Source organism: Saimiri boliviensis, chromosome X (assembly GCF_048565385.1).
Source record: "Saimiri boliviensis isolate mSaiBol1 chromosome X, mSaiBol1.pri, whole genome shotgun sequence".
Lineage (NCBI taxonomy): Eukaryota > Metazoa > Chordata > Mammalia > Primates > Cebidae > Saimiri > Saimiri boliviensis.
In genome coordinates, this window is record NC_133470.1 from 116674748 (window position 1) to 116700506 (window position 25759).

Here is a 25759-nt window from a genome sequence, read left to right on the forward strand (position 1 = left end):
CCCACCTCAGCCTCCCAAAGTGCTGGGATTACAGTCGTGAGCCACCATGCCTGGCCTGAGCCTTCTTTTTCTCATCTACAGTGGATATAATATTAACATCTACTTCAAAAGGTTGTTTGTGAGAATTGAATGAAGACTTAGAGAAGTTAAAGACATTGCTCAAGCTTACCCAGGCAGTAAACTGTAGACTTGGAACTCTGACCCCGGTGTGTTAACCTCAAAACCCTTGATCTTTCCATTATCCCGTAATGCTCATGTTCTTTATACCTGCCTGGACAGAAAGAAGGGTACACCTTAGCCCCTATGTAATGTAGCATTTATGTGGCTTCTTGCCTCCAGCTAATCCTGAACATATGGTAGGGATCCATTGCTCAGTCAGACTATAGCTCTGATTTAGAAATGCTCCAGGGAGAGCTGGAGATATTGTCAAGGAGACAACCCTTAATAGCCACTTTCCCCCTCTCAGCCTGTGGGTGGGATTATGTCCAAAGGTCCCTGTGTAAGTGGGAAGACCACACAAGGAGGAGACCCTTCTCCACTGGAGAGATGATTATTTTCCATTTGGCAAAAGGTAAGTGGGGTTTATTTCTGACATGTCTGCTAAGACCCCACATCTCTCACTCTGGCTTCCTTTCTTCTGGATCCATTAGCTATGAAGGGTAGAGGAGAAAACACTGAGATAGACACTAATTGTGTTGACCCTAAGGTTGTTAAGCAACCCTTAGAGTCAGAAGACTGTTGCTGTCTTGTACTACAGCAGGAAAAGTCATTTCCATGAACTATTCAATCTTCAGTTTTAAACATCAATACTAGCTTTCACTCACCTCCATAGTTACACTTCCTGCAGCCTCACAACCATGACCAAGTGCCACAGGGTTCTCACATTCAGAAAGAGGAAACTGGTTTCTTGGACTCCTCCTTCTCTCCCCTCTTCTCTTAGTCCCAGCAACAGAGAGACTCACATAGCAGAGATACTCTTTTTCTTTTTTGGAGGGGCGGAGTCTTGCTCCTGTTGCCCAGGCTGGAGTGAAATGGCATGAGCTTGGCTCACCACAACTTCTGCCTCCTGGGTTCAAGTGATTCTCCTGCCTCAGCTTCTTGAGTAGCTGGGATTGCAGGCATGCACCACCACACCTAGCTAATTTTGTATTTTTAGTAGAGACAGAGTTTCTCCGTGTTGGTCAGGCTGGCCTTGAACTCCCAACCTCAGGTGATCCATCCGCCTCGGATTCCCAAAATCCTGGGATTACAGGTGTGAGCCACTGTGCCTAGTCCCATTTTTTAAAAAATTAATTTTTGTGAAAACGAAAGGAAAATATTCTAGGGGCATTGCTTCTCACAAGGAAGTGGCTGGGGAAGGCCACAATCGTCTAAAGGCAAGTTTTCTTAAATGTTTGGCTTGGGCCTACACCTCATACTTTTGACCAGACCCCTTAGTTCATACCCTGGAAAACAGGGTTGAAGACAGCAAGGTATTAATAGACCTAAGTCATCAACAACCAGCCTGACCTTTGCATGGGAAACTTCCCTTAAGTACCAAAATGACAACCCCAAATGGAAGGGTGGTTGACAGCATTAAGTCAAGAGTCCTGACACCCAGTGCTACATAGAAGCTGGTGCAAATATGGAATTGGCCAGTGGGGTCAATTCCTTTGAAGGGGCAGGATTCTAATGGATGAAGTGGCATTCAGAACAACTAGGAGATTGTGAAAGAAGAAATCCAGGTATACAGTTATGTCAGAAATACTGACACTGAGACAATTTTATTTCCTGCCAGATTTTCACCTGATGTCCAATCTGAAGTGTTAAGAATGTAGATGCCTACATTACTCTCCAAGACATTCTCTGTTCCCTTTATTTGAGCACAAATAGTTAAGAAGATACAACAGCAGATTATTAACATCTTGCTGTTGTTGAATCAAATTGAATTTATTCATTTAAGGAACTGAGACTTCAAAACAGTTTTTCTTATTGCTTACAGGCTTGACTGTCCCTCGGCCCTTCTTAAGGAAGCAGTCACACCATCTGCTCTGGTTGTTGACTTTAAACTTCTTGAACTTGGCCTGTAGTATGGGCTTTCCCTTTTCTGGCCCTTATAATTAGGAGACAGGAGTTCATAGTGCTCAAGAACAAGGGCAATTAAGCTGGACAGACCTCTCAAATGCTTTCTCTGCCACTGGGAGAATTATGGCAGGTTACATCATCTCTCAAACTTTGTTTTTTCCATCTGTAAAACAGAGCCCACAATAGCAAATGCTTCAAAGAATTTTTGTTGAGTCTTCAATGAGATGTATTACGGAGAGCACTCCCTGCTTAGCACATTGTAAGCCCTTAGTAAAAGTTATTTGCCATTATTGTAGTTATTATTAATCAAGCTGGGCTTGGGGCTGGTTGATCTGGCCTCTTCCCAAGAGCTCCCAATGGAGCCTAGTAGTAATAAGGAAGCCCTGGAGAACCTGGCCAGGAGCACCCCAGGAACATAACCTTAGCAAGCTTCCACTGTGGTGCCTTCTTTGGCTACAGTGTCTGAAAGCTATCTGCTTTGAGCTGAGGAGAGTCTACAACAGAAGCACGCATGTCAGCTTCATGACAGCAAGAATTTGTTTATTGTTGCAGGCCCAGTTCCTGGAGTGGGATATAATGCATTGTAAATGCTTAGCCAGTATTTGTTAAAGATAAAAAGCAGGGATTCTGATCAACATCAAGAGTACCATGGCAGGGACCAGTGCTTCCAAGTCAAGTGTACCATTTTCTTCAAAATGGAAACAACTAAATTGCCGGCTGAATTGCAAGGAAAGCCCAAATGATCAATTTTTTTTTCCCTTTAGGAAACCAGGACTAGTTCCATAGATTTTCTTTAAAAATCCCAGAAAATCAATCTTGACAGGATTAAGATAAGCAACTAACACAGTCAAGATTCAATCCAGATAATTCCTGGAATACTATGAGCAAAGAGTGTAGTTTGGATGCCAATTCCAATCCAGGTCATAACTAAAAGACTCACCTCTATGAGAACTGGACTTCCAAAGACATGACCAAAATTAAAACAAAGATCAGAATTAAATAAGATTTGTATTTAACACCAGTAAGGAGATAACATCAGGATTCTGATTTTGCATGAGCAAGTAATTTGAAGTTTCTGTCTTTGTTTGGGGATTAGCAAAAGTGTGCGCACCCCAGAGAGGAAATCAAAGCTACTAGTCTTTGGTTTGAATATGTACCAGAAATAAAGGCAAGGAGGTAGAAAATTCTTCCCTGGGTTTATTTTTTTCCACTTTGGATTCTTAGTCTTCAAAAAACTTTTGATTCCTTTCTCTTATTTTATTTTATTTTGAGATGGAGTCTCGCTCTGTCACCAGACTGGAGTGCAGTGGTGTGATCTCGGCTCACTGCAATCTCCACCTCCCGGATTCAAGCGATTCTCCTGCCTCAGCCTCCCGAGCAGCTGGGACTACAGGCACGCACCACCACACCCAGCTAATTTTTGTATTTTGAATAGAAACAGGGTTTCATCATGTTGGCCAGGATGGTCTTGATCACTTGACATCATAATCTGCCCACCTCAGCCTCCCAAAGTGATGGGATTACAGGTGTGCACCACCACACCCGGCCTTCTTTCTCTTATTAAAGAATAAGAGAAAACCACTAATTTGGGAGCGAATGCACAAGTTTTAACTTGTTCCTTCTATTCTCCCTCTTGACAGAACCCACCATCGCGCCGACGCCGACTCAGCGTCATCCCACCTGTTATCCGATCTGACCCAACTTCTAAGGACTTGGTAGAAATTTCTATCGATGATGAGTCACCTAAGAATCCACAAAAGAAGGCTTTACCACATGAGATTTTGACAGCGACTCAGGTGAGTATATTAAGGGGCAGGTAAGGAGGGGGGCTCACAGATCAGAAGCATAATTTCTTCTTGTGTTCTTCATTCTCGCTGGAGCTCACCACTAGGGGGATGATTGGGGAAGGAGCTGACATTCTTAGCTTTTGATTTGCATGGTGGTTTTCCATCCAATTCTACAAACCAAATAATCATAACTTTAACGTATAAACAATGGAAGATAGTATTTTGGAAGCAGTAATAGTTTGCAGATGTTTTGAGTATTTCATGAAGATAAAAATAGAGGTTTTTACTGAAGCATAGTCTCTACACTTTGAAATCCAAAAAATATTAGTGGTTAGGGCATATAATATTATTTGATAACATATTCACGTGAAGAATCAGTTGACACATGAGAGGGCAATGTGTCTATTTCATATGTCTAAGTTTGTCAACCAGATAATATCAATCAGCAAATTAGTAGCATGTGCCCATATAAACACTTCCATTCTTAAACTAATGTGTGTTTAATTGAATTGGTTGTTTGTGAACTTGAAAGGGCTCTTAGAGTGAAGTAAAGTTTAGAATGATTAACCTTTGGAAATAAAAAGTAAACAGAAACCTAATTTATAATGAAGAGAATTGGCCAGTCAGAACAAAACTCCATTTTGTTGTTAAAAGATCCTATGAAGTGAATCAGCGCTCGGTTAGATATGTCCACAAAGAAACAAATTAGGTTAAAACCAAAGTTAAAGCACAGACTGGTAGTAGGTGGGTGAATGCTTATTGTTTTATGAATCTGGGCTGTGACTACAAGGATTTTCTGCAGAATGCCACTAAATCAGATGAATTGGGATGTATAGTCTGAATTAGTGGAAGGATTGAATTAGATGGCATTTTTTATTGTACTAAAATACAGATCATGTAAAATTTACCATGTTAGCCATCTTAAAGTATACAATTCAGTGACACTACATACATTCACAATGTTATGCAATCATCACCACTATCAAGGATCAGAACCTGTTTGGTTATCCCAAATGGAAGCCCAGTTCCTTTTAAGCAGTCATTCACCATTTGTATCGCCCATCAGCCCCTGACGACAACTATTCTGCTTTCTATCTCTGTACTTGCCTACTCTGGATATTTCATATAAATGGAATCATACAATATGTTATGTGGCCTTTGTGCTGGCTTCTTTCACTTAGCACAATGTGTTTGAGGGTCATCCATGTTGTGACATTTATCGGTACTTCATTTCAATTTATGGCTGAATAATACTTCATTATATGGATGTACCACATTTTGTTTAGCTATTCATCCATTGATGGACACTTGTGTACTATCTACCTTTTGGATATTGTGAATGGTGCTGCTATGAACATTCGCATACACATTTTTGTTTGAACACCTGTTTTCCATTCTTTTGGGTATATACCTAGGAGTGGAATTGCTGGGTCATATGGTAATTCTATGTTTAACTTTTTGAGGAACTACCAAACTGTTTTCCTCAACAGCTACACCATCTTACATTACATTCCCACTAGCAATTTATGAGAGTTCCAATCTCTCCACATCCTGGCCAACACTTCTTAGGTTCGTTTTTAAAAAAATTATAGTTGACCAGGCGTGGTGGCTCACGCCTGTAATCCCAGCATTTTGGGAGGCCGAGGTGGGCAGATCATGAGGTCAAGAGATCGAGACCATCCTGGCCAACATGGTGAAACCCTGTCTCTACTAAAAATACAAAAAAATTAGCTGGGTGTGGTAGCACGAGCCTGTAGTCCCAGCTACTCGGGAGGCTAAGGCGGAAGAATCACTTGAACCCGGGAGGTGGAGGTTACAGTGAGCCGAGATTGTGCCACTGTGCTCCAGCCTGGCAACAGAGCAAGACTCCATCTCAAAAAAAAAAAAAAAAAAAAAAAATTATAGTCATGTTTGTGGGTGTGAAGTAGTATCTCATTGTGGTTTTGATTTGCATTTCTCTAGTAAATAATGATGTTAAATATCTTTTCATGTGCTTATTAGCCATTTGTGTATCTTCTTTGGAGAAATATCTATTTCTCCTTTATCCATTTATTAATTGAGTTACTTGTCTTTTTGCTGTTGAGTTTGTAAACCAGAAAAGTGTCTGAGACAGGTCAGAATCAATTTGGAAATTTTATTTTGCCAAGGTTAAGGATGCGCACCTGGGAAACAGTTCTGTGCCTTTCTCCAAAGATGATTTTGAGGGCTTCGATATTTAAAGGGGAAAAGGTGGATATTGGGGAGAGAGGAACACATTTTTAAAAGTTGTGGGAAGATAAGAGACAAATGGTTGCATTTTTTTGAGTCTTTGATCAGCCTTTCACTCAATACACAATTTACATGTGAGAAGGGATAAAGGAATGGTCACTTATGCCTTCATCTTCCTCAGTGAATCTGCATTTTTACATCAGCAGAAGCAAACAAATATGCATTTGTCTCAGGTGAGCAGAGGGATGAGTTTGAGTTTTGTCCTTTGTCCCACACCTGTGAAGATAAGCTATCAATATACATTGTCAGGATAAAATTCTTAAAGCTTAAAGTTTGAGCTGATTAAATTCCCTGGCCTCAGTCACATTGCAGGATAAATGCTGGTATTTAACATATTGGGGGTTAAGTTATTCCATTGAATTGGCTAACAAAGAGTTAATTTAGAGTGCTGCAAGTTTGCCTCTTTTTATAATATCTCATGCTTTATCTGGGTGGCTACTCTGTAATTCCCCAGCATGAAATACAAATAAGTCTCCAAAGCCCAGAACAATTTTTTTAAAGCAATCCTCTGCTGCATAAGCCTGTAGTCCCAGCTACTTGGGAGGCTGAGGCAGGAGGATCACTTGAGGTTGGGAACTCGAGGCTGTGGTGCACCATGATCATGCCTGTGTGTAGCCACCATACTTCCACCTGGGCAATGTAGTGAGACTCTGTCTCTAAAATAACAGAAAATTTAAATTTTAAAATCTTCTCATACATCAAAGGAGAACATATGCTCCCTCCCCATGACTGTATACAAATGTACAACTTTCAAAGTGATTTTCCATGTATAGTTACATTTGATTCTCTCAATAACTCTGTAAAGCAGCTAGGAAAGATTCCCATTATAGATGAAAAAAGTTGAGGTTCAGAGCAGTGAAGTGACTTGGCCAAAGCCAGAGAGCCAATCAAAGATAGAGCTGGAGCTTGATTCCAGGACTCCTGATCAAATCTATAGCACTTTCACTGAACTACGTGGCTTCTAGCAGTCCTCTGACTTTGTATAACCAATGCTCAGCAATAGCAACAGCAGCTAACATTTATCAAAACTTTCTTATGTAACAGGCAGTGTGTTAAGCACTTTCCATGTATCATTTTATTTAATCTTTACAACAACGAGCCAAGGTATGCATTATGATTATTCCCATTTTACAGACATGAAAACTGAGGCTCAAAAGGGTTAGGGAACTTGCTCAAGGTCAGACAGCCAATAAATGGTATAGCTAGGATGTCATATTCAGGCCTGTTTGGTTTCAAAGTCCATGTTCTTATTCTCTATACTAGAAATGAAGAGAAAGTCTCTCTCATTCAAGAAACTGAAGAGATTGCGATAGAAGAGGGGTACAGGGAATATCAGAAATTCCACCTCCAAGAACTTTCAAGTTGGCAAAAATATTGACCGCGACAGCTTTTAAGTAACAGAGATTTTGAGTTAAGCAGCAGCTGTGCAGGAAATCTCAGGAATGGGCACAGAAGCCACTTTGCCACACCCAGGGAATTAAAATCTTAGCCATTATTGGGTCTCACCCTGTGCCAGTACCTCTTGGTGCAGAAGTCTCCCACCAAGAACCACTTTTCCCAACAAAAGTTGCTTCTTGTGGAGCTATTCCAAAGACAACTTTCTTTTAGCTTTTGACTCACATAGAACCCAGCTCCCCGGCATCCTAGTGTCAGTCTGAGTGTATTTTTTTCCCAGAGTGACAGCTTTATGGACCAAATGCTTGATGGAACCTGGACCTCCACAGCCCCCTGGTAATCCTCTTATTTCAGACATTACAATCAGAGCTTTCCTTTGTTCCAAGAAGACAGTCAAACTGCTCTCTCTCCCTGCTCAAAAGGAGAAAACCCTAGCATCACACAACAGAAAAAGAAACCATTAAAAGGACTACCAAAATGTGCGTTATTGACTAAACTGCTTTGCACTGGGTCTAGAAACTTGACAGAAGGCAAAAAAGAAGTGAAAATATGTTTTTATTTTCCAAAGAGCTGCCCTTATCCCAGCTAACAGCAAAAGAGTATTCAGCTCCCTACCGACCAGTGCTGAAGAATCCTTTTCCCTGGCCCAAGGTCTAACCCAGATTCCTTCTCTAAGAAGATTCTGGATTAATAGGTACCTGGCCAGGCACATCTTCCAGATGTTGAGGCACGAGGAGCCCATTAATTCCAGATATTAATCTGAAGATGTCTGTGTTAAACTCCCTCTAAAACATAGGAGAAGAAATGGAAACATCTCAGCCTTACTTAATAATATGCATAATTGACCACATGTTCTCCCTTAAAAGTGGGAGCTAAATAATGTGTACACAGTGGACAGAGAGTGTGGAAAATGAGCATTAGAGCTTTGAAAGGGAGGGAAGGAGGGAGAAGCGTGAGGGATGTCAAATCACTTCATGAGTACAATGTATATTATTTGGGTGATGGTTATGGTAAAAGCTCAGACTTCACTTCTACGCAATATATCCGTGTAACCAGCTACGCTTATACCCCTTAAATGTATACAAACGAAAAATTAATACGCATATTGGGTTCAGACAGGGCATGTTGGTATGTCGGCTGTCAGAGTGCATAAAAGGAGGAATGGCGTTGTGGGGGGAGCAAGGAAGGAAAAGGCAAGAGCGCTGTCCCACTTTGTCCATCCAGTTTTCTTTCAGAATTCCGCCAGGAAGGGATTCTATTTGCTTTTCCTGGGCAACTCATAGAATCCTGTGGTTGGCTCCTGTGGTAACTTTTCTAGGTTGCTGTTAACCAGTAGAGCTGAGGGAAAGAGGCCCTAAGAAGGCCTAAGAAGGAACCACACTTCCCAAAAGATATTTCTGACTCCTGTTCTAAGGCAGCTGCTGGGATTATTCCTGGACTTGCTGTAGTCATATTTGAAAATAGGAGCCTTTCTCTTCACGCGAGAGGACTAGGCAGTGGTTTTCAATTTTGGCTCCTGGAAGACTCATTTGGAAACCCTGTTAAGGCTATTCCAAAGCCTTTCCTCTGATATTCTTACTCATTAGGTCTTGATATGTCCCCCAAATGCGCTTTTCCAACACTCATTCCAGGTGATTTTGGTACTGGGGGATTCCAGACCATACATTGAGGAATACTGCATAGACTTCCAGAGTGTATAAATAGTTCATTTAATTCACTGGTGAGTTAAGAGAAGTCATAACATATACACATAATCTATACCCACATAACATACTCTAAACCTAACAACAGAGATCCTCTTCAGACTGTTTTAAATCACGTGTCTGATCTTGAGCTCCATAGTAAGATGAGGAGAATGCTTGATGGCTTTGCTCTTCAATTTTCAGCCCCGGTTTGAGAATAGATGTGGGTCTGTGTTTAGACTGATGTCTACAGATACAGATTGCTTAATGAGAGTCAAGCTAACACTGGGAGATCATTGGCTGCTATTAAGTTTGGTGGACTCTTGGCTTAGGCTGTGATTGGGAACAGATAAACTGTCCTGCACATATCCAATCTAGAAACTGCCAGAGTTTTGCTGAGCCTGATTTTTCTGTTACGCTATATAATTAGCTTCACGAAAGTAAACAATGCTTTATCTGTAGTGTTTATGCCACAAGGTCTGGGATGCCAACTGAATTGAAAAGTTTTTATATTTATTAAATGTGTATTTACTTGCCACATGGGCATTGTAAGTTGGCTTTCATGCAAAGCAAGTTGTAGGGTGTTTTTTTAAGGTTTGCTGATTCATAGATCACCTTGTCTTTCTCCTTCTATCTTTGACTGGAGCTAGTGAGGCCTCAGAAAGAATAACTAAAGCGATACAGGCAACAGAGGAGCTTGCTCTGATGACATCTCAAAAAGGCAACTTCTGGTGGAAGCCTTTAACATAATCAAGTCCCAAGTTAAAAAAAAAAAAAAAAAACATGTTTTGAGCAACTACTATGTACTAAGCACAGTTGGAGGTACTGTGTCATCAATACAGTAATACATAGAACAGATACAAACCTTCTTCATAAAGTTTATATGGTAATGGGGGACATGGACAATAAGCAAGCTAAATAAGGAAAACATAATATGTCAGCCACCGAGAAAAGTGACAAGGAGAAAAACAATGCAGGGAAGAGAATATGAAGTGGCTGAGACATTTTAAATAGATTGGCCATGGAAGACATAACTGAAAAGGTGGAGGTTAGCTAAGACCTCTGGAAGCTGCGCCCTCCCAGCTGCAGAGTGTCAGTGTTCCAACGTATTTGCCGAGACTCCAGTTTCTTGCTCTGTTGCCCAGACTGGAGTGCAGTGGGGCAATCTCGGCTCACTGTGACCTCTGCCTCCCAGGTTCAAGTGATTCTCCTGTCTCAGCCTCCTGAGTAGTTGAGATTACAGGTGTCCACCACCAAACCAAGCTAATTTTTGTATTTTTTGTAGAGACAGAATTTCACCATGCTGGCCAGGCTGGTCTCAAACTCCTGATCTCAGGTGCTCTGTGTACCTCAGCCTCCCAAAGTGCTGAGATTACAGGTGTGAGCCACCACACCCGGCCATGAAAAGGTGGCTTTTGAATCAAAACCTGAAAGAAGTAGGGGAGCTAGCCACACGAACACGGGGAAAGAGCATGCCCAGCAGAGGGAACAGCAGGCACAATGGCCCTGAGGGCAGAGCATGCCTGAAGTACTTGAAGAACAGCAGGCCAGCAGTGTGTCTGCAGCAGGAAACGGCTGGTAATTTGGTCAGGGACAAAAGGAACACAGATCATGTGAGGCTCTCGGGAGCATCGATGTTATCCTCCAGCCTTAAAAGACCAGACCTCTGACACTGCTCTGAAGTAGGGAAGACATCCAGAACAATAAAAGAAGAGCTTTTACTCTATACACTGATATTAAATTTATTTTTCCAGTAGATAACATAATCTAACTAGACAATATCAGGAAGAGGCAGTATATAAATTCATGGATGAAAATGGCATAAAGAAGTTAAAGAAATCTTCGGATCAATCTTAATTTTGATTGATCCCATAAAAGGCAACTGTACTATTTCTCTGTCTTCTCCCTGAATCCCAAGCAGAATGGTCTGCGGGATTTGTCATCTGCCTGGCCCATTAGCTCTGTGTTAAGTCCCCAGGCACTGGAATTACACTGCCATCTTCATAACCAAGATAGTAGCTCAGGTTATCACTGCATCAGCGTACAACAGTGGTGGGAATCGTAAAGACATGTGCAACATCCAAGTACCAAGGGGATCCCTGGCAGTGTGCAAAACTAGTCTGAAGAGAACATAGTGGGTAAACACAAATGGAAATTCTGTCTACTTGCTAAATTATATAATTTGCTACTAGTATCTAGCAGAGACAGTTTATCAGCTGATCTTCAAAGGGTCTTCTGCTAACAGAAATCGGAATCTTCTTAGAAACGGAAAGAGCGCTGGGGAGGCTCTTCGAGGTATGGAAAATACTATGTCCAGAAGCCCAGAGGAGACTGTTTTGAAGGTCCTACAGAGGAATTCAACTAAGTGTCCCAGAACCAAACAGTATGGTGATATGGAGGGCAGCCATAATGAGGACAGGGTTACGGGCTCCATACCTATCCCACTGGAGGTTGGAGCATTCAATTCCTGAGGGTCCTCCCATCAGTCTTGCACCCATGAACTGTCAATATAAATAAAAGGTAGTGCGCTCGCTTTGAAAACGCAGCTTGCAGACAGGCCTTCTTCCAACCTGATTTTTCTCCCTCAACCCAACCCTCCAATGTAGAAATCCCAGAGCTCTGCTGGGTTTCACTGATACCAGTTGCGCCTCTCACCCCAGCCCGATGTCCTGTTGATAAGAAGGGGATCTAGGACAAGAGAACATGCAACCCCTCTGATCTTGCAAACGCAATTAAGTGGTTGTGTTCTGCTCTCGAGGACAGTGGGGTGCCCCTGAAAGCTTTCTAAGCAGGGGAGTAACCCAAACTTCTTCCTGTTTCTTGTTTTTATCTGCAAGGAAACCAGCTTACCAATAATGAATAAGCCTATTGACCGGAAATGTAGGAAAGGGGGACAATAGTTCATGAGGAATTTCTTCTTTAGGAATTCTTCAGTCAGAAGAATTTCCAACTTTTGAGACCAGTAACAGCATATGGTTGACTCGTCTGTTTTCTCTCACCTTCTTCAGAGCTTCTCTGAGTTACTACCTGGACCTGACTGCTCACAGTCCTTGACTGCATTTGCCACAGTTTCCTCTACCAGCAGCACCCCGCTGCCCGTTGGTTTCAGCACCCCAGCCACCACCGAGGGCTGTTTGGATTCTTCAGCTGCTCGCCACAAGATGGCTTTAAATCCCCGCAAGCAAAAGAAGAAGAACCTTCAAGCGATTGTAAGTCGTTCAAGAGACAGGGCACTAAACCCCTGTATAAGAAAATATAAGTTCCAATTTTTGCAAACTACTACTAGGAAAAGAGTATGGTGTAGGAGACCCATGCCCTAAGTAAGATTGGCAAGGTCAAGGGCACTGTCCTAAGCTTGACAACCCCAGCAGGGTGAGCAAGCTTGCATCTATTGGGTGTGTTTCCTATCCATGTGGAACTTTATATTAGAAGGGACTAAAAGGAAGCAGAAACAGTGAATGATTTAAACCCCCATCAACTGCTTATTGGCTTAGCATCCGAAAGTTCACTCAGCTCTATTTGTAGAGAATATTCAACCCTACCCCAGATCAGGATTCTTTCAGTTATTAATCGGATAAGATCCATGAGTTACAAATTGCAGCACCATTCCACTTATTTGGAGGTCAAGCTTTCAGCAACTCCAAACATCCAGAACTTAGTTGTTAACCCCTCCAAAGATCTCCGAATAGATGTCATGTGACTTTCTAAAAAGCAGACCTACTGTGTAAAAAACATGGCCACAGATTAGACTCACACCTGACAGCAACGAGAGCGACAGCTGAGAGCAGAGAGAATGACAGAAACAATCTGGGGCCATTTAATATAGGAGCTCAAGAACCTTGCCCACTTCAATAGGTCCTTCAGGGCCACGCTATGTCACAGTCCAGGGTAATAGATCATTTAATTATTTGTCCAAGTCATCTAGAAAAAGTAGATTATGTTTTGTGATCCCTGTTTAATTAAAAACAGAGAGAAATAATGCTTTTAGAAAAGGCTTTTAGTAAAGGTTAAGGATTAGGGCTGGGCATGATGGCTCATGCCTGCAATCCCAGCACTTTGGGAGGCCGAGGTGGGCTGATCATGTGAGGTCAGGAGTTCGAGACTGGCCTGACCAACATGGAGAAACCCTATATCTACTAAAAATACAAAATTAGCCAGGAGTGGTGGTGCACGCCTGTAGCCCCAGCTACTCAGGAGGCTGAGGCAGGAGAATCGCTTGAACCTGGGAGGTGGAGGTTGCAGTGAGCTAAGATTACACCATTGCACTATAGTATGGGCAACAAGCAAAACTCCGACTCAAAAAAAAAAAGTTAAGGATTAAAAAATGTCAGTGTTTAAAGGGATGTGTCCGTTGGCTACAAAATTCACTTTTATCAAAAACTGAATTTGCCAGTGATTCTGGTCTGAAAGTAAGAGACTGTAAATCAAAGGTAAAGAGACTAACAGATTGTATAGTACAAACATTTTACAGGGAAGGACATTAAAGCACAAATAATTTCAGATACTTACCCACAGTCAAACACCCATGTGGTGGGAGAGCTGGGGCCAGAATCCGGTCTTCTGACTTCTAGCTGAGCACATTTTTCATCCCACCATCTTGCCTCTAGCTTAGGCATTTCAATTTCACTTTAGGTAGTACACAAAATATGAGTTGAAAGGACAGGTGGAGGAGCAGGGGGAGCGGGCAGAGGGAAGCCCTCTGGTGGCCTTGAGAGTATCTTCTTAGTTTGGTGTCAAATAAGGGGTGACCAACTACTAGGTGCCAAACCCCATACATGCATTATCCCCTGAATACCTCACCACAGACCTGGGAGATGGGGAAGTTTGGCTGAGGGAAACGGTATGATCCTTCTAAGTTTCTTCTTTCTGTATAGCCTAGTTGAGAAAAGGCCTGGGCATCACCCTCTGAGAAGGCCAGGACATCCACTTCTTCCCTGTGACGCTCTCCCTGACATGTGGATGAATATAAAAAGATCCAAGATCATTTATGATACAGGGACTACTACCACTTTCTCCCTGCTCTGGAATTTATTAGATCTGCAAATCCCACAGGAGGTTTTTCCTAGTCTCTTATTTATTGATGTAGACACAGTGATTCAGAGAATAACTTGCCCAAGGTCACGCAGCAAGTAAATGATGAAGAGATCCTGAATCCAGGCCAATCTGACCACATTGGCTCAAAAATAAATAATTATGAGCTGTGTCTGTTTGCACAGGCGCTTTGAGTGGGAGTGTCAAGAGTTGTATGTTTGTCTTTTCATGCATGCCATAAAGGCTTACACTAAGCAAATTCCATACACTGTTCAGTGCAGTGCTATGCTGACATTTCCAGAGCTGTATTCTAATTATCAGGAAACCTTATTTATACTAAACCAACTTCACCCCATCCAATGTAAGGGCTGAACCCTTCAGCTTTTTCTCCTTTTCCTCCCAACAAAACCCTAATTCTCTTTCTTCGTTTGATCTGGAAAGAGATAATTCATGCTTTCATTAAATTCCCTGAAAAGAAGCAAAACAGGATTTGAATTTGGCTCACAGGTCTGGTGAAGCAAATCTGAGAATCCCATTATGGCCAAGGGCATGATCATTGTCAGCCCCAACGACCCCATTTTCGGATTCCAGGCCTTCTAGTGTGGTTCAGTAGTTTCCAGGGTGTTTTAGAGAGATCCCTGTAGTGTGTCATTCAGAGATTAGAAACTCCAAACCTGGATGAACCACTTCCAATAGGTAAAATGATCCCCAGGAATCTCTTCGTGGAAACTATTCCATTAAGAAATTGCTGGAAATATCTCCACTGAAATAACTTCCATCTTTTAAGGTATTGTTACATGCTCAGCATCAAGAAATTTTTTCCTGATTTTTTTTTTTTTTTTTTTGGCAACCATATAGGAGTGGTTGGAAAGCACTTCAGTAGGATTCAAGCTCGTTCTTTTCCTGTTTCAGGTAAAACCAAATCAGGAGGAGCCAAACCTTCCATTGGTTTCTGGAGAAGAAAAGAGTGTAACCAAACCAAAAGAAACTGACCAAAAGAAGCTGGGTACGGACAGTGCAGGTTAGCATATTTTTACCCTCACCCAGAAACATGTATGACAGACTACATCACACAGTGCTATGTTGATAGGAGCTATACCCAAGAATTACCCGAGACTGCTGTCCTTGGTCCTCAGAGAGCTTTCAATTTAAGATGCAGATAATATGGTCCAGGCTTCTCCCTCTAAACTGCCAAAGTAATATAATTGCCACTTGTGTGGGGTTCAGGTAAAGGATCATACCCGGATTCTTTTTTTTTTATTTTTTATTTTTTTTTATTGCATTTTAGGTTTTGGGGTACATGTGAAGAACATGCAAGATTGTTGCATAGGTACACACATATGGCAGTGTGGTTTGCTGTCTTCTGTCCCCTCACCTGTATCTGTCATTTCTCCCCATGCTATCTCTTCCCACCTCCCCATCCCCCCGTCCCTCCCCCGTTTCCCCTCAACAGACCCCAGTGTGTAGTGCTCCCCTCCCTGTGTCCATGTGTTCTCATTGTTCAACACCCGCCTATGAGTGAGAACATGCAGTGTTTGATTTTCTGCTCTTGTGTCAGCATACCTGGATTCTTATTTTATCTAAATGAATTTCCAACAAGAGAGGTGTTTTGTTTATAAATTTATTTCATCTTCTCTGGGGGTAATGTACATGCTGAGTTCCTCAGTGAGCCCAGATGTGAGAGGACAGCCAGTGATTTCCCCTTTAGCAATCCCCCTCAGCAACAGAACCAGAAAGGAATAACAGAATTGGCCAAAAAATCATTTTTAAAAAGTTGTCTTTCTCTTCCTGTAGAGCGAAAATGTCCGTGTTAATAATGAGACTATTGCCCACATCCACGGACAAAGAGGGTTTGGGCAGCTGCAGACAGATGTCCTTGGCAGCCAACACCTATCAAATTCCCAAACAAAAAATACCACCAGAGTGAAAAGCTCTCTGTTTATGTGTGTGCATATGTCAATGTTGGCTCCAACTGATGGCAAGCTAATTTCAAGCAATATTTGATAAAAATTCCAGTTCCTCAAATTAAGTTGAAAGTTATGTCACGTTTTTTTGCCACAAAGGATTTCACATGTAGGTTCAAAGACAGGATATTCCTAAGCACATTTTCCCTTGAAAACTAAGAAAACCACAAAACTCTCCAGAAAAAAAAAAGATCAAATTAGTACTCTTTTATCTTTTTGAGATTTATGTTTTAATGGTTGTCTTTTTTACACACAGAGGATAGAACTGAGCCAGTATCCGTGGGGGCAGATACTTTAGTTGATTTTCCATATCATGGAGGTGGTTTGGAGCACAATCATTTATGCTCAGCGCTGTATGCTGGATATGAAACCATTAGATGGAGCTAGGGATGTAGCAGATAGTGAGTAAAGAAAGGCAGCAAGGGGCCAAATTGAGTTTCTTAGAAAAGTACTACAAGAAAGGAGGGGAGCAATCTGTACAACTATGACCTTGTGCTTGACCTGAAGCCGATGGACCAATGCAATTGCTAAGGCATTCCGAGAATTTCTTTGCATGCGTATTACATACTTGATTTTTAAAAAATTTTTCTTTCAATAGCTTTTGGGATACAAGTGGATTTTGGTTACATGAATGAATTGTATAGTGGTGAAGTTTAGAATTTTAGTGTACCTGTCACCCTAGTAATGTATGTTGTTCCCAGTATGTAGTTTTTCATCCCTCATCTCTCTCACGCCCTCCTCCCTGTCCGAGTCTCCAATGTCCATTATACCACTCACGTATGCCTTTGTTTACTTATAGCTTAGCTCCCATTTATAAAAGAGAACCTGTGGTATTTGGTTTTCGATTCCTGGGTTACCTCACTTAGAATACTGGCCTCCAGTTTCATCCAAGTTGCTGCAAAAGACATTATTTCATTCTTTTTTATGCCTGGTTAGTATTTCATTGTATGTATGTGTATATATATATATATATATATATATATATATATATATATGCGTGTGTATATATATATGTGTGTGTGTTTGTGTGTGTGTGTGTGTGTGTGTGTGTATATATATATATATATATATATATATATATATATCGCATTTTCTTTATCTACTCATAGGTTGATGGGCACTTAGGTTGATTCCATATCTTATAAACATACGTGTGCAGGTGTCTTTTTGATATAATGACTTCTTTTCCATTGGGTAGATACCCAGTAGTGAGATGACTGGATTGAGTCATAGATCCATTTTTAGTTCTTTGGGGAATCTCCATACTGTTTTCCATAGAGGTTGTACTAATTTGCATTTCCAGCAGCAGTGTGTAAGTATTCCCTTTTTATCACATCCATCCCAACATCTATTGTTTTCTGACTTTTTAGTAATGGCCATTCTGGCTGGGGTAAGGTGATATCACATTGTGTTTCAATTTGCATTTTCCTCATGATTAGTGATATTGAGCATGTTTTCATATGTTTGTGGTTCATTTGAATATCTTTGAGAATTGTTTATTCATGTCTTTTGCCTGCTTTTTAATGGATTATTATAGTTTATTGTCACCCGGTTTCAGCTCTGGGTGCTTTCAGTTTTGAACCCTCTGTATGAGTTCCTTGGTTGTAGAGTATCTTTGTGTGATGGCTTTCGCAGATGCTGTTTGTAGTAGTGATATGCTGGGTCTGTGGGCAGGTGCACTGTCTCCTACAGGGAGTTTTCATCTGGTTCACAGTGTAGGCTGCTGCCCGACACTTCTTTCAAAGGGTCTGTGGTTTCTTTCAGTCTTTCTGTTAAGTTCCTGTCTTGCTTCTTGGAAAAAGCTCACAACATGAATCTCTACATGTTATTTTGTCTTTCTAAGTGGGAGAGACATGCCAACAATGCCTCCAATCTGCATCTTGGAAATAAAAACAACTAGGATTATTTTAATATGAGAGAATAGAAAAAAAGAAGAAAAGGGGGCCATAATCTTGCCTCCCAGATAATTCCCATTGACATCTTTCTAAAAATAAAAAAGCAAGACATGCACATGATATGAAATTTCAAGTAGTTCAGATAAATATTATGTAGAAAATAGAAATGCTAGTTAGAAAGTAAAAAATTCCATTCCTCTTTCCCGTCAGTTTCCCCAAAAGCAATCATTGTTACAGGTTCAAAATTTGCCTTCTGATGTGTCTCACACCGAATGGTGGACCAGACTATTGGTAAAAATGTGATAAGCCAACCCTGCACTCAGTTCCTGGAACTAGGATTTCCCTTTGGCTTAAAAATGTCCAACTGCAGAAACCTAATAGTGACCAAGTTGCCCCCTGTCTTCCAAATACCTGCTTCCTCATACTAGAGAATTCATTAGCAACTAGGTACCATTGGGCCAGGGCACAGTGTTCTTATTTCAGGAAGCTGAAATCACACATATTTCTCTTTTTCTTATTTCTTTTGGGTGCAGGTTCCTCAAGCAAGGAACAGAGCAACAAAATTGAGATATATGACAAGAAGACAACAGACCAGGCTCCAAACTCTGACACTACTGGGAGTCAGGGCCATCCACTGCCAGCAGCATCTCGAAGAAGACGGAGAAAAAAAGGAGCAAGTGTTTCAGGATTGAGTGAGTGTGAATTCAAAGGAAGAAGTCTTAAACAGTCCAGTGAAGAGCATGGCCTGGGCGATAGAGCTGCATCCTCACCTACTGCTAAGACTGCCGGGAGTGTGCCTTTCTGGCACTTATCCTTGGAGAAGGAGAACATGGAGCAGCCTACAACTCCACAACCAGAAACCACTACCCCTCAGGGGTTGCTTTCAGATAAAGATGACATGGGAAAGAGAAATGCTGGCATAGATTTCGGATCCAGAAAAGCATCAGCAACGCAGCCTATACCTGAACACATGAAAGATCCCATGGTTATTGATCCACAACCATACCATGAAGATGGGGCTCCTGCAGCTGAGAAGACAGAAGCCAGAGCTCCTCTTTCATTGATGGTGGAAAGCCCTTCTACAAGCCAAGAGGAGGCCATTCTCTCAGTGGCAGCAGAGGCTCAAGTGTTTACAGATCCTTCTCGTATCCAGTCACAAGAGAAAGAAGCTTTCAGCTCTGAGTCACAAAAGGCCCAATCCCAAACGGAGTCAGCCCAGGGTGTTCAAACTATCTGCAAAGAAAAGCCTTCTGGAGATGTTCACCAGGACTTTACAGCAAGTGTTTTGGGTACGACAGGTACTCCAGCCAAAGGAGATGTTTATGCCAAGAGTCTGCCTCCCGAAAGCCTTTTTCAGTCCTCAAGGAAACCTGATGCTGAAGAAGTCTCCTCAGATTCAGAGAATATTCCTGAGGAGGGGGATGGTTCTGAAGAACCGGCTTGTGGTCACTCTTCCCAGTCCTCTTGGAAGTTTGAAGATGAACAAAAAGTCTCCTCAGAGTCAAAAAGTTTGGCTGAGGACTGGAGCAGCTCCGAGGAGGAGCTGGACCCCAGATGCCCTTCCCAGGCTTTAGAGGAGCCTGAAGATGAAGTCTTCACAGACTCAAGCAGTTATGTTGAGAAGTATAACAGTTCTGAGGATTGCAGCAGCAGCTCGGAGGAAGACCTGCCTCTCAGACACCCTGCTCAGGCCTTGGAGAAGCCCAAAGACCAACGAGAAGTCACCTCAGCTTCAAAGAATACTCCTGAAGAGCAGAGTGCTTCTGTGCCGCAGCTGCCTCCCAGACGCCCTTCTCAGCCCATTATGAGTCCTGCTGTTCAGCAACAAGTTCGCACCAGTTCAGTGGGCACTTCTACAAAATGGAGCAGTTCCGTGGAGCCAGTCTCTCCGAGACGCCCTTTCGAGGCATGGGCGGGTCCTAAATCTGAGCAAAATGTCTCCACAGGTCCAGAGAGTGCTGCTGTTGAGTGGGGCATTTTTCTGCAACCTCTGCCTCCCAAAATTCCTTCTAAGCACCGGATGAGGCCTAAAGCAGAGCAACAAGGCTCCTCGAGTCCAGAAATGACAAGCATGGAGGAGGCTGCTTCTGTGGAGGCCCTGCCACCCAGCCAGTCTTCTCAGCCCCTGCTGAGCCCGGGAGTCCAGCAAGAAGTCTCTGCAGGTCCAGAGACTGCTGCTGTTGAGGGGAGCATTTCTGTGGAGCAAAGGCCTCCCAAACATCCTTTCCAGCTATGGATGAATCCGAAAATGGGGCAGGAAGTTGCCTCATCTCCAAAGAGCATGGCTGTTGAAGAAAGCGTTTCTAGGAAGCCTCTGCCTCCTAAACTTCTTTCCCAGCCCTTGATGAACCCTAAATTTCAACAGAACATGGTCTCCGGTTCAGAGGACATTGCTGTTGAGAAAGTCATCTCTGCGGAGCCACTGCTCCCCAGATGTTCTCCTCAGTCCTTGACAGATCCTCAAATCCAGCAAGTCTCAGAAAGCACAGCTGTTGAGGAAGGCACTTATGCGGAGCCGCTGCCTCCCAGATGCGTTTCCCAGCCCTCCGGGAGGCCTAAGTTCCTAGAATCAATGAGTACTTCCGCAGAATGGAGCGGTCCTGTGGAGCCAATGCCTGCTGGACACACCTTCCAACCACGGGTGAGTCCTAAATTTGAGCGGCAAGTATCTGAAGGTCCAGAGAGCACTGCAGCTGATGGGAGCATTTCTATGGAGTCGATGCCTCCCAGACATCCTTTGCAGCCATGCGATATCCCTACATTTGAGCAACAAGTCTTTGCAGAAGTCTTTGCAGGTCCAGAGACTGCTGCTGCTGACTGGGGCATTTGTACAGATCCACTGCCTCCCAGAGTGCCTTCTCAACGCAGGATGAGATCAAGAGCCAAGCAAGCAATTTCCTTGGATTCAATGAGCATTTCTGCAGAAATGTGCAGCTCTGTGGAGCCAACATCTCCCAGACGCCCTTTCCAGCCACAGGTGAGCCCTACATTTGAGCAACCAGTCTCCGCAGCTCCAGAGAGCACTGCAGCTGAAGGGACTGCTTCTACCGAGCTGAGGCCTCCCAGACAGCCTTCTCAGCCCCTGCTGAGACCAGCAGTAGAGCAAGAAGTCTCCTCCGGTTCAATGAGCACTCCTGCAGAATGGAGCAGTCCTGTGGCACCTTCCAAATACACCTTCCAGCCATGGGTGACCCCTAAATTTGAGCAACTGTATCAACTCTCTGCAGATCCAGAAAGCACTCCTGTTGAAGGGAACATTTCTAAGGAGCCGCTGCTTCCCAGACCTCTTTCCCAGTTTACTGTGAGGGATAAAATCCAGCAACTGTCCTCAAATTTCAAGAGCACTGCTGTTGAGGCAGGCATTTCTAGGGCGGCACTGCCTCCAAAATATCCTACCCAGTACTTAACGAGGTCTAAAGTTCAAGAAATGGCCTTCCGTTTAGAGAACACAGCTGCTGAAGGCATTTCTAAGAAATCACTGATTCCCAGGCGTCCTACCCAGTCATTCGTGAAGTTTATGGCACAGCAGATCTTTTCAGAGAGCTCTGCTCTTAAGAGGGGTGGTGATGTGGCACCTTTGCCTCCAAAACTTCCTTCCAAATCTTCGTTAAAGCCTAAAGTCAAGCACCAAGTTTTTTCAGATTGGGGGAATGCTAATCCTAAGGGAGGCATTGCTTCGAAGATGCTGCCTATGAAGCACCCTTTACAGTCCTTGGGGAGACCTGAAGACCCACAAGAAGTTCAAAAAGTTTTCTCATATTCAGGGAGTGCTCCTGGGAAGTGCAGCAGTTCTAAAGAGCAGCTGCCTCCCAGACAGCTTTCCCAGGCCTTGGGGAAACTTGAGCGTAAGCAAGAAGTCTCTTCTGTTTCTGCCAGCTCTCCTGAAGACTGGAGGAATTCTAAAAAGCAGCTGCCTCCCAAACATTCTTCCCCAGTCTCAGATAGGTCTCAAGTCCAGCCACGGATGTCATTAATGGGCCCAGTGAATGTACCTATAAAGCAGAGCAGCAGTGAGAAGCACCTGCCTCCAAGTAGCCCTTTCCAGCGACAGGTTCATTCAAGTTCTGTGGATGCTGGTGCTGGGCGATCTATTTTTGAGAGCAATTCTGACAACTGGTTCCTACAAAGAGATCAAGCTTTTGCAAACAAAACCAGGAAGTTCAGCCAAGGTTCCAAAAACCGCATAAAGAGCATCCTGGCCCCTGCTACCAAACCTGGGAAGTTCACCATTCCCCCTGCTGGGCAAACATCCACTTCTACGGGCATTTACTCCAAGGAAGAAGTTCATGAGAGTGGTGATGGAAATAATAACCAGCATTTAAGCCTATCCAACCAGGCTCATGTTGAAAACCTTTTTGGAGTTCGACTGAGAAGAGTCCCTTCCTTGCAGAAGCGTGAGAGTGAGAAACAAGATTACTTCACCCAGCTTGCTTCAGTGCCCTCGGGCCCAGCTTCATCCTTTGTAGGTAAGGGGCATAGGATCAGAAGAAGCACTTCCGAGGGGCTCCTGAATGCTGCAGGGAGCCTCACCAAAATATCTAACATTGCAGAGAAGCAACAGAGCAGGCCAAAATCTGAAAGCATGGCCAAGAAGCAACCTGCTTGCAAGACCCCAGGTAAGGCTTTTATCTCTCCAGATGGCGAGTAGATACCAAGTGGAAAGAAGAACTGGAAAGCAAAGACTTGAATAGGCATTAAAGTCTGTTACAGCCTTGCTTGCTGAACTGTGGCTTTGACAGCGCTTGCTTATGGGTTTGGGAGCATAATACCACCCCATCCTAGGTTTAATAGATTCAGAGGTAATTGTGAGTCTTCCCTTTCCCAATACGGTTCCCCTCTGGACATTCATGTACATTCCATAATAAACACATGACCATCTCCCCATTCTCTCTTCCACACCCTCTGTACACCTTATATTTGGATGGAATTTTATGCTTTTCTTAAAATACTTTTATATGTGTTAAGCCCCTCCCTGACATCATGTGGATTTTTGAAGCCAGCTCATTAGCAGAGCATTATGTTCAGTCTTTCAGCCTGAAATCTTAATTTGCCACAAATGTTTCTTCACTCACCTGAAATATCTAAGAATCCAGAACTAGGTAATCTTTGGGGCACTAATTCTCCCAAAACCTTTGGACTTTTACACTCTGTCCTTGGGGAACTCTTTTATATTCCTGTAACCACACTCATGTAACCACACAGTTGTGCGAGGGACTATGAAGTAATAAATACTCAAAGATTTTTCTTGGAGTTAGAGGAAAGCCATCAATGGCCAGAGCCTCTGGCCTCCTTGGAATTTTCCCAACCCACCTGGCAAATGTTGTCTTGCCCTGATTTGCAGATGGGAAGAGGGACGGACAAGGGAAGGGAAAGGTCCAATAAAGGGACAGTATGCCCACTTTTAAGTCAGCTTCTTTACTACCCAAGGAATTTCTGCCTTGCCAAGCTGTAGGGTGGGCCCAAAATGGTGGAGTGGGGGGGCTTCTCTGCTTGATATCTGTTTATTTTCCTTTGGCAAGCAACAAGTTCCCATTTGGAATATGATTGTGGGTAAGTCCTAGCCAGGTTCAGGACCCTGCCTGCCTTGCTTCAGTTCTAACTTCTTTCATTCCTTTCTCAGGAAAGCCTGCTGGTCAACAGTCAGATTATGCCGTCTCAGAGCCAGCTTGGGTAACTATGGCAAAGCAGAAGCAGATGGGTTTCAAGGCTCAGATTCCTATGAAAGAGCTGAAAACCAAGAGCGGAGCTGGAGCCAAGGCTGAAACTAAGGAGCCTAAATATGGGGTAGGAACTGGGGCAGCCTAGGAAACACTCCAAAAAGGTCACTGGAATCACTGATTAGGCTTCCTTTGGGAACTTTGCTGACATGCAGCTCCCCATCTCTTTGGGAGCATTAATCAAGACAGGGAGACTCTTCGGGGAAAAAGACTTGCTTTGCATTTATACAAACGTGCCCTGCTTTTACGCTCTTAAAGGGTTTGTGCAGGCCAGGTGCAGTGGCTCCTGCTTAATCCCAGCACTCTGGGAGGCCAAGGCAGGTGAATTGCTCGAGCTCAGGAGTTCAAGATCGGCCTGGGCAACATGATAAAACTCTGTCTTTACTAAAAATACAAAAAAATAGCCAGGTGTGATGGCATGCCCTGATATTCCCAGGTACTGGGGAGGCTGAGGTGCGAGGATTGCTTGAGCCCAGGGATGGAGGCTGTAGTGAGTCATGATCACGCCACTACACGCTAGCCTGGATGACAGAGAGAGACTCTGTCTCAAAAGTAGGGGAGAGGTTGTGCAAAGTCATGAATATAGAGAGAATCTACAAAACAAGTCCTGCCCTCAATATTCTAAAGCAAGGTTCCACAAATTGGTTGAGAAATAAGGAGTAAGTCATTTTACTATATTTTTAATTTTTTATTTCCATAGGTTTTGGGAGAACAGGTAGTATTTGTTTACATCAGTAAGTTATTTAGTGGTGATTTGTGAGATTTTGGTGCACTCATCACCCGAGAAGTATACACTGTAACCCAATTCATAGTCTTTTATCCTTCGCCCCCTTCCCACCCTTTCTCCTGGCGTTCCCAAAGTCCATTGTATCATATGCCTTTGCATCCTCATAGCTTAAAAAATACCTAAAGGTAATCACTGGGGTAAGAGTTGACTATCTTTACAGATATGTTATGCCTATCGGTATATATACGGAATCAAACTATAAATACTATTTTTTACATTTAACATTTTATTTCTAGGCCCTTTTCCATATCAGTACACAAGTTCCCTTTCTGTGTTTGATGTTTGGATTTCTATATATTGATTTGGTTTGGTGTGGCACCTACCTGTAAGTTAAAAAATGTGACGTAGTGAACTAAGGTAACTACCACATGTGGATAAGACATGATGGGATGCCTTTCTCCCCACTCATCAAAACTGCAGAAAACTGACTTAAGGAAACATACTAAATTCACATATCAAGAGATATGTTTAAGTTCCTATACTTTTAAGTGCTTACTAAATTTGTTGAATGACCATGCGAGGACCTGTTTAACTCTTTGCTTTAAAGGTCTTTTCTTTTTCATCATTAGTATTTACATGGGGGCAGGATCATATGGGGGTAAAGCCCAGCTTTATTAAAGCTCAGTGGCGCAATCACAGCCCACTGTAGTGTCAACCTCCTAGGCTCAAACAATCTTTCCCCTTCATCCCCGCCACAGTAGCTGTGACCATAGGCACTATAGACGTGTGCCACCATGTCCAGCTAATTTTTAAATTTTTTGTAGAGATGGGGCTCACTATGTTGCCCAGGCCAGTCTTGAACTCCTGGGCTCCAGTGATCCTCCCACCTGGGCCTCACTAAGTGTTGGGATTATAGGCAATTGCTCTCAGCCTGGTTAAAGCTTTTGTCATGAGGGATAAGTTAGTGTTTATAAATTCATTAATTTAGACCAATTATGAAGAGGTTAATTTGAAAAGAACAAACTGCAAAATTTTCGAAAGACCTACAATTATATTGCTTTCTAATGTGAGGAGTCCTTCAAGTCATATGTCAGCTAGTTTTGAAAAGTAGAAATCTTATGGAACTCACTTCAATGAGTTGATCAGATTTGTTTGCAACTATTATTAAGCTATTAAGTTTGCAACTTAGCGTGCTGTTAAGTGCTAGTAAAGTGTTAAGGAAAAGGTTG

General features: G+C 42.9%; 1 protein-coding gene across 1 annotated transcript in view; it reads left to right on the forward strand.

The window, feature by feature from the left end:
• KIAA1210 (KIAA1210 ortholog) overlaps positions 1–25759 on the forward strand; it is a 42943-nt gene that overhangs the window by 15131 nt on the left and 2053 nt on the right. The window contains exons 5-11 of the mRNA XM_074392133.1: positions 3705–3860; positions 12205–12405; positions 15140–15248; positions 18620–19968; positions 20290–20698; positions 21245–22702; positions 23707–23870. Coding sequence (XP_074248234.1) covers positions 3705–3860; positions 12205–12405; positions 15140–15248; positions 18620–19968; positions 20290–20698; positions 21245–22702; positions 23707–23870 — 3846 coding nt within the window. The remainder of the gene's footprint in view (positions 1–3704; positions 3861–12204; positions 12406–15139; positions 15249–18619; positions 19969–20289; positions 20699–21244; positions 22703–23706; positions 23871–25759) is intronic.